The sequence below is a fragment of the Vigna angularis genome, chromosome 2, assembly GCF_016808095.1.
Source record: "Vigna angularis cultivar LongXiaoDou No.4 chromosome 2, ASM1680809v1, whole genome shotgun sequence".
Lineage (NCBI taxonomy): Eukaryota > Viridiplantae > Streptophyta > Magnoliopsida > Fabales > Fabaceae > Vigna > Vigna angularis.
The window spans coordinates 22,829,088-22,841,818 of NC_068971.1; the positions used below are offsets into that span (position 1 = coordinate 22,829,088).

Genomic DNA, 12,731 nt, shown 5'->3' on the forward strand with positions numbered 1-12,731 from the left:
TTATGAATTTATGTAAGTTGAATATCATAAATTTATGTTTACCTATATGAAACTAACATCGAAAAAGCTTAAACATCTGAAAAACCGATGCAGTACGTGAACAGTAAAGCTTACGTACGAAAACACAGAGAAAGAGTAGGAAAGTGTTGGTTGTATTGACGTCAACGTGTTCATTTATGAACCAAAACTTTCTGGTCCCATTTTTGCATCATTTATACCTTCTATCATAGAGCGACGCCATCCCTGCAAACACATTCAAGTACTCTCATTGCTGCGTTGAAATTCCCTTCTCAAACTAATAAACATCTCAGACACGTAACACCAAAACAGACCATATATGTCTCTTCCAACACTCGTAGATACTAAGGAAAACACCACCAACACTACTTTCCCTAAACTCAAGATCAAAGATGGAGGAACACCCTCTTCTTCAGGAGCTCCTTCTTCTTCACGCAACTCTTTCCCTCCCATAACACATAACACAGGTCACACCTTTTTTTCTTTTCATTACTTTATGTATACTAATTCCATACATATATCATTAATTTTATCAAATTTAATTAAATTTAAAGTTCTTTTTTTTATATAATATCAGAATGTTTTCTAATAATATCTGCTCTGTCAAAACATAAAGGTTTCACTCTCTTTAACTCGTTATTATACGATCTCTTTTACTTGATAAGATTATAATAGAAAAACAAACATATTTATTTATTAGGGCGTGATCCTGATCTATTAGACTCATCAAATAGTAATTATTATAATTGAATTATTATTAATTTATTTATCCTTTTAATTAACATGTGTCTCTACATAAAACCATGTAAAAAATACATGCTCTCAGATTCAAAATGTAGTTGTTGACACAAGAGAAGCGAATTCTAAATAAACTTACTATTATTTTAGTAAATTTGAGTCAATAACAAAACATCTTAAAAAAAATATATCTTTCTAACATTTCTATTAACACATTATTATTAAAAGGATATATAATTTTTTTAGTACAGTTGTTCTCTTGGTATTTTGTTGTGTTAGAATTTTACTAGAATGATGTACGTGAATCTTCAACTCTAAGAACAATACGAAAAGTACGAAGTTAGAGGCATAAAATCAAAGTATAAGTTGGATCGAAAGTTTTTGATAAATTAGAGATAAAATGAACATGATGGGATTATAATTATAGAGTATATATAAATTTGGTTAGGAATAAAGAGAAATTGTTTTGTTATCTGATGCAGAAGATAGCGATGAAGACGTGTTCACTGTTCCAGATGTGGAAACTGCAGCAAGTGTAGATTGTGCAGGAAGAAATCCATGTAGCAGTAATGTTAATGAAAGTAACTCGACAGATCCACAGATACATTATTGTGGTTTCCCTGGAAAACGGCGTCAGGGAAGAAACCCTGTCGACAAAGAGCATAGACGCCACAAACGGTATGTACGCAAATACATTTATCTGCAACTGCAAAACAAAATGCAAAACCTAGCTACTTCATATTTTAGCAGCAAAATAAAGGTTAAATTTTGAACTTCAGACTTCATTATTTGTCATTATATTATTAATGTATTTATTTATTTTGTTCAATTTAGACTTTTTTAATAAAATATTTAATCCAATTCAATTAAAAAAATGGATAATATAACTAAAAAATAATCAAACCTAAACTTAAAAGAGTAATTTTTATATGAACATGTTCGATTAATATTTAGTCAATTTAGTTAGTCACTTTTAATTTATATGATTAAATTTAAAAATAAAAGTAAAAGAAAAAAATGTGTAAAAGGAACTTAATTATAGTATCAAATGATTTTCAGGAAATGCAGTATATATACCATTTTCTCATTAAAGTATAAACTAAATTGTACCTTTGGAGAAATTTTTCTTTGATTTATAATTTAATAAACACAACTACCTAAAAATGACTGTTTGAAATTGTAAAGGTATAAAGTAAAAAATATTTTATTTATATATATTTGTATAAAATGTCACTTAATTTTATATAATTTTCTTGTTTAATGTTTTAATATTATATATGCTACCTTCTCTATTAGTAATATATAATGCATATTACGACGAAAAACATTCATTTCGAAGGATTTGTTTACATTATTATTTCTAGCATATAAAATAACATTACTCTTGTGACATCTTATACATTTAAACACAAATAATTAAAATAAAAGGTTGATTTCAAGAAAAATCATTAAATAGTAATTAAAGACAAAAATAATAGACAAAAAATAATTATTCATTATATTTATTAATTTAAACACTAGTTTATAAATTAAAAATATTTGTATTTAAAATGATATATAAATTTTTTTTATTTCATTTGTGAATTAGAATCTAAATTGGTCTTTTAATATTAGTTATAAGATTTTAGAATCAATAAAAATAACGAGTTACCAATGTTAAAGATCAATTTAGACTAGAATTCACAAATTAATTATAACTTTTTATTAATAATATATAATATTTTAGATATTAATAATTTTTAATTTCTAAAATGGTGTTTAACTAGTTAATATAATGATTAATTATTTTTTATCTCTAAATTTAGTTGTTAGTTAATAATTTTTTTTTGTAGTGTTTTAAGAAAAGTTGAATAAAGCTTTTAATATACTTTTTTTATAAAAGAAAAATTTGCAATGAGTCGCTTGTTAGATATGCTAAAAGAAGTTCGCCTAATTATTTGAAAATGTCTTCCTATATTTTTTCAATACATATATCAGAATAGCTAAGAAATTGTGTACCAAAAATAGACTTGTTTAGTAAGTGGTTTGCTGATGTATCTCTCATAAGATACAAGTTGAATACTCTCTCTCTCCATTTCTCAAAGTTCTTTAAGTCCTTCCATGTCGACATAAACACTCTCTTGATTTTCTTTTTGCATAATATTATTGTCTTCTTGTTTGTTTGTTTTTTGCACTTATTGCATTCAAAGCAAAAAACCTGGGTTATCTTTTCTTGAGGTGGAGTCATTTAAAACTTTCCTTCTCCCTCTATATTTAGAATCTTTCTTTATATTGAAACAAATTCCATCTTTCTTGAATGCGTGAACCTTGGAGTACTCTTCTTTCAGTAAAGCACAATCAAATGAGTTAAGAGTTTGGAAATAAGTAGTATCTCTATTTTTTTCTCACCAAAAAGAGTTATAGGTAAATGTGTTGGATCAAATGTTTACTTGTAGGAAAAATTATATTTAATAATAGAATGTGACTCTTTCTAATCTAAAGTGTAGCAATCTAAGCATCATGATTACCAAACTCAAATAGTCTTCCCCACAACACAATTTATTTCAAACACATTAATCACCCCCTTCAACAATTGTTCCATTGGAAATAAAATTTGTGATCTTGACTCAATATTAGTTATTGGACTAAGTCTTAACACTAGGTTAAAAGCTATAACATAGTTAGGGTGAAACTATTTCTATTTTAAGTAGTAGTTTAAGTATCATGATTTGATTTTGACTTGACTTTTCTGATTGACAATCGATCCCACTTGTAACAAAGAGTTTGTTTGATTTGTCCACATTAGTATAATTAGTCATCCTCCACTATGTTCACTATATTAATATGACACAATTTGAAGAAAATAATCATCTTCTACTTCTAATAGTCAAACTTTTCACCACTAATTAAAGATTGTTTGTTTACAACTTGTCCCTCGATCTCCATTATAGTGTTTTGGATCCATTCTTTTCATTCTACAAAGAACTTACCCGAAAAAGTTATCTTTCATATAACTAAAATAAAATGCTAGTTCTATAAGGGGTTTGAATAGAGCTTGATTAAAAACAATTCCACAAGCATATATAAGAATAACCAATAGATTGTACACAAATAATTTTTTTTTTATATTGATTATGTTAGATATATTAGATTATTAGGTATCTTATATATCTTATCTTTATCTTTTATCTTTAATTAGTTTGTTATTGTTCCTTATTTGTAATTTAGGTTTAATTCATATTTCTTTTATTATTAACAGAGTAGCCTATGTGTATATCCAACACAAGAGAGATTAATCTCATAGATAGTTTTCACTATATTCAACAAGTATTTAGAACCTAAGATTCTTTGGAAAAATGTTCGCCGCCCCTGCCCAATACAACCATCATTGTTATCGTCAGAGCCATTGTTGTCACTGTTATCGGAGCATTAGTTTCAATTGGCAACCACATGGTTTTGCTCGTCTCGGCCAAGCAACCACAACGCCATCAAGATCGCTGCCATTAGAGTTCATACGAGCTCTCACCACCGATTAAAGTTCGCTTCTGCCATACTCTCTAGCCTCTCGTCAAAACGCTTGTGTCATCGTCTCTATTGTCGACCACCTTCGTTGGACTCGTTGTGACCTCCTCTCTCTAGATCTAGCCTTGTTGTGTTGATTATGCCTCTTTCGGGTTTTAGGTTTCTACTCTCTCTTGCTTGTTCATGGATTCTTTCCCTTTTGACCTATCTTCTATCACCAGTACATCTGACCCATCCATATATACTAACTATGTCAATGCTCATTTATCTATTTATTAGTTAGATGACACTAATTATGTGACTTGGGCATCATACATTAAATTTTGACTTAATAGTCAGGGGTTTGTTGATCATATGTGACAACTATTGATTCTGCTATGGTTACCCATTGGTTGAAAGTTGATGCTGAGTTATACATTGTTCTCAAGGGTACCCTTCACTCTTCTTTAAAACAAATTTTTCGTTCCTATGAAACATATTTTGAAATCTAAGAACACGTCAAATTATTATACACCAATGATACTCAACGTCTTTATGGTGTTTGTCATGATCTTTTAAATGTTGTTACTCCTCAACATCAGGACTCTATGGCTTATTATATGGGTAAAATTCATGCTCTTTTTCATGAATTTAATGAATTATTGCCTCCTGCCTCTACTCCTGTGTTGTAGATGTCACCTTGCATGAATCTTCCTTTTATTTTAACGATCATTCTTTTTCTGATATGTCCTCTTATAATAGAGTCAATATTTCTATTATTCATGCTCCTCTAATTGTGCCTAGTCCTCTAGATGTATCTCAACAATCACCAAGTGACTTAATTCTAGTGCCAACTACTCTGTCTCCTCTGACTCCAACAATTGAGTCTACCTTTCCAATTGCCCTCCGAAAAAGTATATGTTTTACTCATAATCCCTCTCCATATTATATCAACAATTATATACTTTTCATGAGAATTAACACTAAAACTTACTCAAAAGCACAACAATTTAAGCAACAAAAACAAGTAAAATTTACACCTATCACTCCTCTCAGCCAAAGGTGTTAATTATACAACTAATCACCCTGCATGTTTTTATGCCACCAAAGATCTATAAATTGACGTACACATATCACATCTCTTGATATAGTTTCCAACAAAAAATATCACAAATCAAAATTAAATTTTAACAAACAACTAAACACACATCCAAATCCACATCTATGTTTGGCACCACTTACTGTAAACAAAGGCTAAAAGATTTCAGGATAAAAATTGACAAACCACACGAAAAGATGATAAAGGAATGTGCTGTACACATAATCATTTTGCAATGCTCCACCTGAAAGAAAAGTAGAACAATGTTAAGTAAATACTAATCAAATAAAAATCAGTAACAAAGACTTTGGAGGCCAACTTACCTACCCTCAGTGCCAGAATTTATGGCGTCCGATGAAGATTGACTAACTGTATTATTTTCATCTGTAGCAGACTGACTGGAAAGAATGCACTTTTGTTTCTCCAACAATTGGAATAAAATGTGAATTAGTGTGCTACAGTTCTACACTTTTAATGATTCCATGTGATAACCCATGTGTCATGTCCATAGTATCAATCACCACACATTTAATTCATCCAATAAATACTATTAACAAACCACCTCCATCATACATAAACAACATTCCACCATCATCGAACAAGTCATATTTTTACAGCTTACAAACAACATATCATACATAACCAAAATCATCCACAAACAACATCATGCACGTATTCAACATTCATTCCACTGAAATAAAAAAAAAACTAACCTTGAGTGAACACGAGGTGTGGCGGTTGGAACAGAGACGATTGCCTACGGTGTGGGTGGGATTGACAACCCGGAAAACCCCTCTTTTTCGTCCACCGTACAGTCGCCACTCCGACGGCACTCCGGCGGTGAATGCAAAGGTCCGGCACAGGGAGGGAAGCAGGTGGGACGAAGCGAGACTCAGAACGCGCACCTAGTTCGCTGGGCCGGAGGGAAGACGACGCCGTCTTCGGTTCGTTCGCCAACGTCGGAGCTGCGGCGACCGTGAATCGGAACCGGCTGGAGGAGTTGAGGACCTCCGACGGCCTTCAACGTTGTCCGGCGGCACTCCGGCAAGCAATCCGTCGGACCTCTCTCTCTCTCGAACTCCCTTTCTCCAACTCTCTCGGGCTCTCTCTAGGTTAGACTCTCTCTCTCAACCTTCACTTCTCTCTAAAATTGTTCAAAAATGAAATTCAAATTTCAAACGCCAAACAAAAACCCCTGACCACTCCCTTTCCAAGTCATATTTCATTTTCATTTTAATTTTTGAAACGCACACTCCAAACTGCCCGTGCCCGTGCCCGTCCTCGCCACGTCAGCGTTGAAGCAGGTTTCATCAGAAATTCTCAGATTGCAGCAGCTTTTTCCAACCAAAACGTGGGCCGCTCAAACGCTGACACGTGTGCTGTGTCCAAATGTTGTCAAATTTGGTTGTTCGAGTATCATTTTCCTTATATATACTAAAACACTTTTATGTTTATAAATTCATATACTTTTTGCTATTTTCTATTTGGCATTATTTTATATATGCCCAGTAACTTTTTTTTTCTGACACATATAGTGTACATTTTTTCTCGTGAAGAGTATCACTTGTTGTGGTTAAATGATTAGCCAGTAAAAAGTAAAAAGTGTTTTTCGAGTAAGATATAGTAAAGTATTATTTTTTACATCCAAAAACTGATAAATTTCATACAGATCTTTGGATAGATAATTCTACTAATATTTTAAGAAATGAACTTAATCCTTATGAAAAATATCTACTTATGAATTTATGTAAGTTGAATATCATAAATTTATGTTTACCTATATGAAACTAACATCGAAAAAGCTTAAACATCTGAAAAACCGATGCAGTACGTGAACAGTAAAGCTTACGTACGAAAACACAGAGAAAGAGTAGGAAAGTGTTGGTTGTATTGACGTCAACGTGTTCATTTATGAACCAAAACTTTCTGGTCCCATTTTTGCATCATTTATACCTTCTATCATAGAGCGACGCCATCCCTGCAAACACATTCAAGTACTCTCATTGCTGCGTTGAAATTCCCTTCTCAAACTAATAAACATCTCAGACACGTAACACCAAAACAGACCATATATGTCTCTTCCAACACTCGTAGATACTAAGGAAAACACCACCAACACTACTTTCCCTAAACTCAAGATCAAAGATGGAGGAACACCCTCTTCTTCAGGAGCTCCTTCTTCTTCACGCAACTCTTTCCCTCCCATAACACATAACACAGGTCACACCTTTTTTTCTTTTCATTACTTTATGTATACTAATTCCATACATATATCATTAATTTTATCAAATTTAATTAAATTTAAAGTTCTTTTTTTTATATAATATCAGAATGTTTTCTAATAATATCTGCTCTGTCAAAACATAAAGGTTTCACTCTCTTTAACTCGTTATTATACGATCTCTTTTACTTGATAAGATTATAATAGAAAAACAAACATATTTATTTATTAGGGCGTGATCCTGATCTATTAGACTCATCAAATAGTAATTATTATAATTGAATTATTATTAATTTATTTATCCTTTTAATTAACATGTGTCTCTACATAAAACCATGTAAAAAATACATGCTCTCAGATTCAAAATGTAGTTGTTGACACAAGAGAAGCGAATTCTAAATAAACTTACTATTATTTTAGTAAATTTGAGTCAATAACAAAACATCTTAAAAAAAATATATCTTTCTAACATTTCTATTAACACATTATTATTAAAAGGATATATAATTTTTTTAGTACAGTTGTTCTCTTGGTATTTTGTTGTGTTAGAATTTTACTAGAATGATGTACGTGAATCTTCAACTCTAAGAACAATACGAAAAGTACGAAGTTAGAGGCATAAAATCAAAGTATAAGTTGGATCGAAAGTTTTTGATAAATTAGAGATAAAATGAACATGATGGGATTATAATTATAGAGTATATATAAATTTGGTTAGGAATAAAGAGAAATTGTTTTGTTATCTGATGCAGAAGATAGCGATGAAGACGTGTTCACTGTTCCAGATGTGGAAACTGCAGCAAGTGTAGATTGTGCAGGAAGAAATCCATGTAGCAGTAATGTTAATGAAAGTAACTCGACAGATCCACAGATACATTATTGTGGTTTCCCTGGAAAACGGCGTCAGGGAAGAAACCCTGTCGACAAAGAGCATAGACGCCACAAACGGTATGTACGCAAATACATTTATCTGCAACTGCAAAACAAAATGCAAAACCTAGCTACTTCATATTTTAGCAGCAAAATAAAGGTTAAATTTTGAACTTCAGACTTCATTATTTGTCATTATATTATTAATGTATTTATTTATTTTGTTCAATTTAGACTTTTTTAATAAAATATTTAATCCAATTCAATTAAAAAAATGGATAATATAACTAAAAAATAATCAAACCTAAACTTAAAAGAGTAATTTTTATATGAACATGTTCGATTAATATTTAGTCAATTTAGTTAGTCACTTTTAATTTATATGATTAAATTTAAAAATAAAAGTAAAAGAAAAAAATGTGTAAAAGGAACTTAATTATAGTATCAAATGATTTTCAGGAAATGCAGTATATATACCATTTTCTCATTAAAGTATAAACTAAATTGTACCTTTGGAGAAATTTTTCTTTGATTTATAATTTAATAAACACAACTACCTAAAAATGACTGTTTGAAATTGTAAAGGTATAAAGTAAAAAATATTTTATTTATATATATTTGTATAAAATGTCACTTAATTTTATATAATTTTCTTGTTTAATGTTTTAATATTATATATGCTACCTTCTCTATTAGTAATATATAATGCATATTACGACGAAAAACATTCATTTCGAAGGATTTGTTTACATTATTATTTCTAGCATATAAAATAACATTACTCTTGTGACATCTTATACATTTAAACACAAATAATTAAAATAAAAGGTTGATTTCAAGAAAAATCATTAAATAGTAATTAAAGACAAAAATAATAGACAAAAAATAATTATTCATTATATTTATTAATTTAAACACTAGTTTATAAATTAAAAATATTTGTATTTAAAATGATATATAAATTTTTTTTATTTCATTTGTGAATTAGAATCTAAATTGGTCTTTTAATATTAGTTATAAGATTTTAGAATCAATAAAAATAACGAGTTACCAATGTTAAAGATCAATTTAGACTAGAATTCACAAATTAATTATAACTTTTTATTAATAATATATAATATTTTAGATATTAATAATTTTTAATTTCTAAAATGGTGTTTAACTAGTTAATATAATGATTAATTATTTTTTATCTCTAAATTTAGTTGTTAGTTAATAATTTTTTTTTGTAGTGTTTTAAGAAAAGTTGAATAAAGCTTTTAATATACTTTTTTTATAAAAGAAAAATTTGCAATGAGTCGCTTGTTAGATATGCTAAAAGAAGTTCGCCTAATTATTTGAAAATGTCTTCCTATATTTTTTCAATACATATATCAGAATAGCTAAGAAATTGTGTACCAAAAATAGACTTGTTTAGTAAGTGGTTTGCTGATGTATCTCTCATAAGATACAAGTTGAATACTCTCTCTCTCCATTTCTCAAAGTTCTTTAAGTCCTTCCATGTCGACATAAACACTCTCTTGATTTTCTTTTTGCATAATATTATTGTCTTCTTGTTTGTTTGTTTTTTGCACTTATTGCATTCAAAGCAAAAAACCTGGGTTATCTTTTCTTGAGGTGGAGTCATTTAAAACTTTCCTTCTCCCTCTATATTTAGAATCTTTCTTTATATTGAAACAAATTCCATCTTTCTTGAATGCGTGAACCTTGGAGTACTCTTCTTTCAGTAAAGCACAATCAAATGAGTTAAGAGTTTGGAAATAAGTAGTATCTCTATTTTTTTCTCACCAAAAAGAGTTATAGGTAAATGTGTTGGATCAAATGTTTACTTGTAGGAAAAATTATATTTAATAATAGAATGTGACTCTTTCTAATCTAAAGTGTAGCAATCTAAGCATCATGATTACCAAACTCAAATAGTCTTCCCCACAACACAATTTATTTCAAACACATTAATCACCCCCTTCAACAATTGTTCCATTGGAAATAAAATTTGTGATCTTGACTCAATATTAGTTATTGGACTAAGTCTTAACACTAGGTTAAAAGCTATAACATAGTTAGGGTGAAACTATTTCTATTTTAAGTAGTAGTTTAAGTATCATGATTTGATTTTGACTTGACTTTTCTGATTGACAATCGATCCCACTTGTAACAAAGAGTTTGTTTGATTTGTCCACATTAGTATAATTAGTCATCCTCCACTATGTTCACTATATTAATATGACACAATTTGAAGAAAATAATCATCTTCTACTTCTAATAGTCAAACTTTTCACCACTAATTAAAGATTGTTTGTTTACAACTTGTCCCTCGATCTCCATTATAGTGTTTTGGATCCATTCTTTTCATTCTACAAAGAACTTACCCGAAAAAGTTATCTTTCATATAACTAAAATAAAATGCTAGTTCTATAAGGGGTTTGAATAGAGCTTGATTAAAAACAATTCCACAAGCATATATAAGAATAACCAATAGATTGTACACAAATAATTTTTTTTTTATATTGATTATGTTAGATATATTAGATTATTAGGTATCTTATATATCTTATCTTTATCTTTTATCTTTAATTAGTTTGTTATTGTTCCTTATTTGTAATTTAGGTTTAATTCATATTTCTTTTATTATTAACAGAGTAGCCTATGTGTATATCCAACACAAGAGAGATTAATCTCATAGATAGTTTTCACTATATTCAACAAGTATTTAGAACCTAAGATTCTTTGGAAAAATGTTCGCCGCCCCTGCCCAATACAACCATCATTGTTATCGTCAGAGCCATTGTTGTCACTGTTATCGGAGCATTAGTTTCAATTGGCAACCACATGGTTTTGCTCGTCTCGGCCAAGCAACCACAACGCCATCAAGATCGCTGCCATTAGAGTTCATACGAGCTCTCACCACCGATTAAAGTTCGCTTCTGCCATACTCTCTAGCCTCTCGTCAAAACGCTTGTGTCATCGTCTCTATTGTCGACCACCTTCGTTGGACTCGTTGTGACCTCCTCTCTCTAGATCTAGCCTTGTTGTGTTGATTATGCCTCTTTCGGGTTTTAGGTTTCTACTCTCTCTTGCTTGTTCATGGATTCTTTCCCTTTTGACCTATCTTCTATCACCAGTACATCTGACCCATCCATATATACTAACTATGTCAATGCTCATTTATCTATTTATTAGTTAGATGACACTAATTATGTGACTTGGGCATCATACATTAAATTTTGACTTAATAGTCAGGGGTTTGTTGATCATATGTGACAACTATTGATTCTGCTATGGTTACCCATTGGTTGAAAGTTGATGCTGAGTTATACATTGTTCTCAAGGGTACCCTTCACTCTTCTTTAAAACAAATTTTTCGTTCCTATGAAACATATTTTGAAATCTAAGAACACGTCAAATTATTATACACCAATGATACTCAACGTCTTTATGGTGTTTGTCATGATCTTTTAAATGTTGTTACTCCTCAACATCAGGACTCTATGGCTTATTATATGGGTAAAATTCATGCTCTTTTTCATGAATTTAATGAATTATTGCCTCCTGCCTCTACTCCTGTGTTGTAGATGTCACCTTGCATGAATCTTCCTTTTATTTTAACGATCATTCTTTTTCTGATATGTCCTCTTATAATAGAGTCAATATTTCTATTATTCATGCTCCTCTAATTGTGCCTAGTCCTCTAGATGTATCTCAACAATCACCAAGTGACTTAATTCTAGTGCCAACTACTCTGTCTCCTCTGACTCCAACAATTGAGTCTACCTTTCCAATTGCCCTCCGAAAAAGTATATGTTTTACTCATAATCCCTCTCCATATTATATCAACAATTATATACTTTTCATGAGAATTAACACTAAAACTTACTCAAAAGCACAACAATTTAAGCAACAAAAACAAGTAAAATTTACACCTATCACTCCTCTCAGCCAAAGGTGTTAATTATACAACTAATCACCCTGCATGTTTTTATGCCACCAAAGATCTATAAATTGACGTACACATATCACATCTCTTGATATAGTTTCCAACAAAAAATATCACAAATCAAAATTAAATTTTAACAAACAACTAAACACACATCCAAATCCACATCTATGTTTGGCACCACTTATTGTAAACAAAGGCTAAAAGATTTCAGGATAAAAATTGACAAACCACACGAAAAGATGATAAAGGAATGTGCTGTACACATAATCATTTTGCAATGCTCCACCTGAAAGAAAAGTAGAACAATGTTAAGTAAATACTAATCAAATAAAAATCAGTAACAAAGACTTTGGAGGCCAACTTACCTA

General features: G+C 30.4%; 2 protein-coding genes across 2 annotated transcripts; both read left to right on the top strand.

Annotated features, from left to right (window-relative positions):
- Positions 1 to 224: 224 nt before the first annotated feature.
- Positions 225 to 1,546, top strand: LOC128195534 (transcription factor HY5-like). The gene is made up of 2 exons (XM_052873442.1): positions 225 to 485; positions 1,239 to 1,546. The coding sequence occupies exons 1-2, from the start codon at positions 338 to 340 to the stop codon at positions 1,526 to 1,528; spliced, it is 438 nt and encodes a 145-aa protein (XP_052729402.1). The 5' UTR covers positions 225 to 337; the 3' UTR covers positions 1,529 to 1,546.
- A 5,748-nt stretch (positions 1,547 to 7,294) lies between these two features.
- Positions 7,295 to 8,617, top strand: LOC128195535 (transcription factor HY5-like). The gene is made up of 2 exons (XM_052873443.1): positions 7,295 to 7,555; positions 8,309 to 8,617. The coding sequence occupies exons 1-2, from the start codon at positions 7,408 to 7,410 to the stop codon at positions 8,596 to 8,598; spliced, it is 438 nt and encodes a 145-aa protein (XP_052729403.1). The 5' UTR covers positions 7,295 to 7,407; the 3' UTR covers positions 8,599 to 8,617.
- Positions 8,618 to 12,731: the final 4,114 nt, after the last annotated feature.

Bases quoted from the DNA above. Each gene is read 5' to 3' on its own strand.
- LOC128195534 (XM_052873442.1), top strand. From the start codon at position 338: ATGTCTCTTCCAACACTCGTAGATACTAAGGAAAACACCACCAACACT. The intron at 486-1,238 runs GTCACACCTTTT...TATCTGATGCAG, and splicing joins TCCCATAACACATAACACAG to AAGATAGCGATGAAGACGTG.
- LOC128195535 (XM_052873443.1), top strand. From the start codon at position 7,408: ATGTCTCTTCCAACACTCGTAGATACTAAGGAAAACACCACCAACACT. The intron at 7,556-8,308 runs GTCACACCTTTT...TATCTGATGCAG, and splicing joins TCCCATAACACATAACACAG to AAGATAGCGATGAAGACGTG.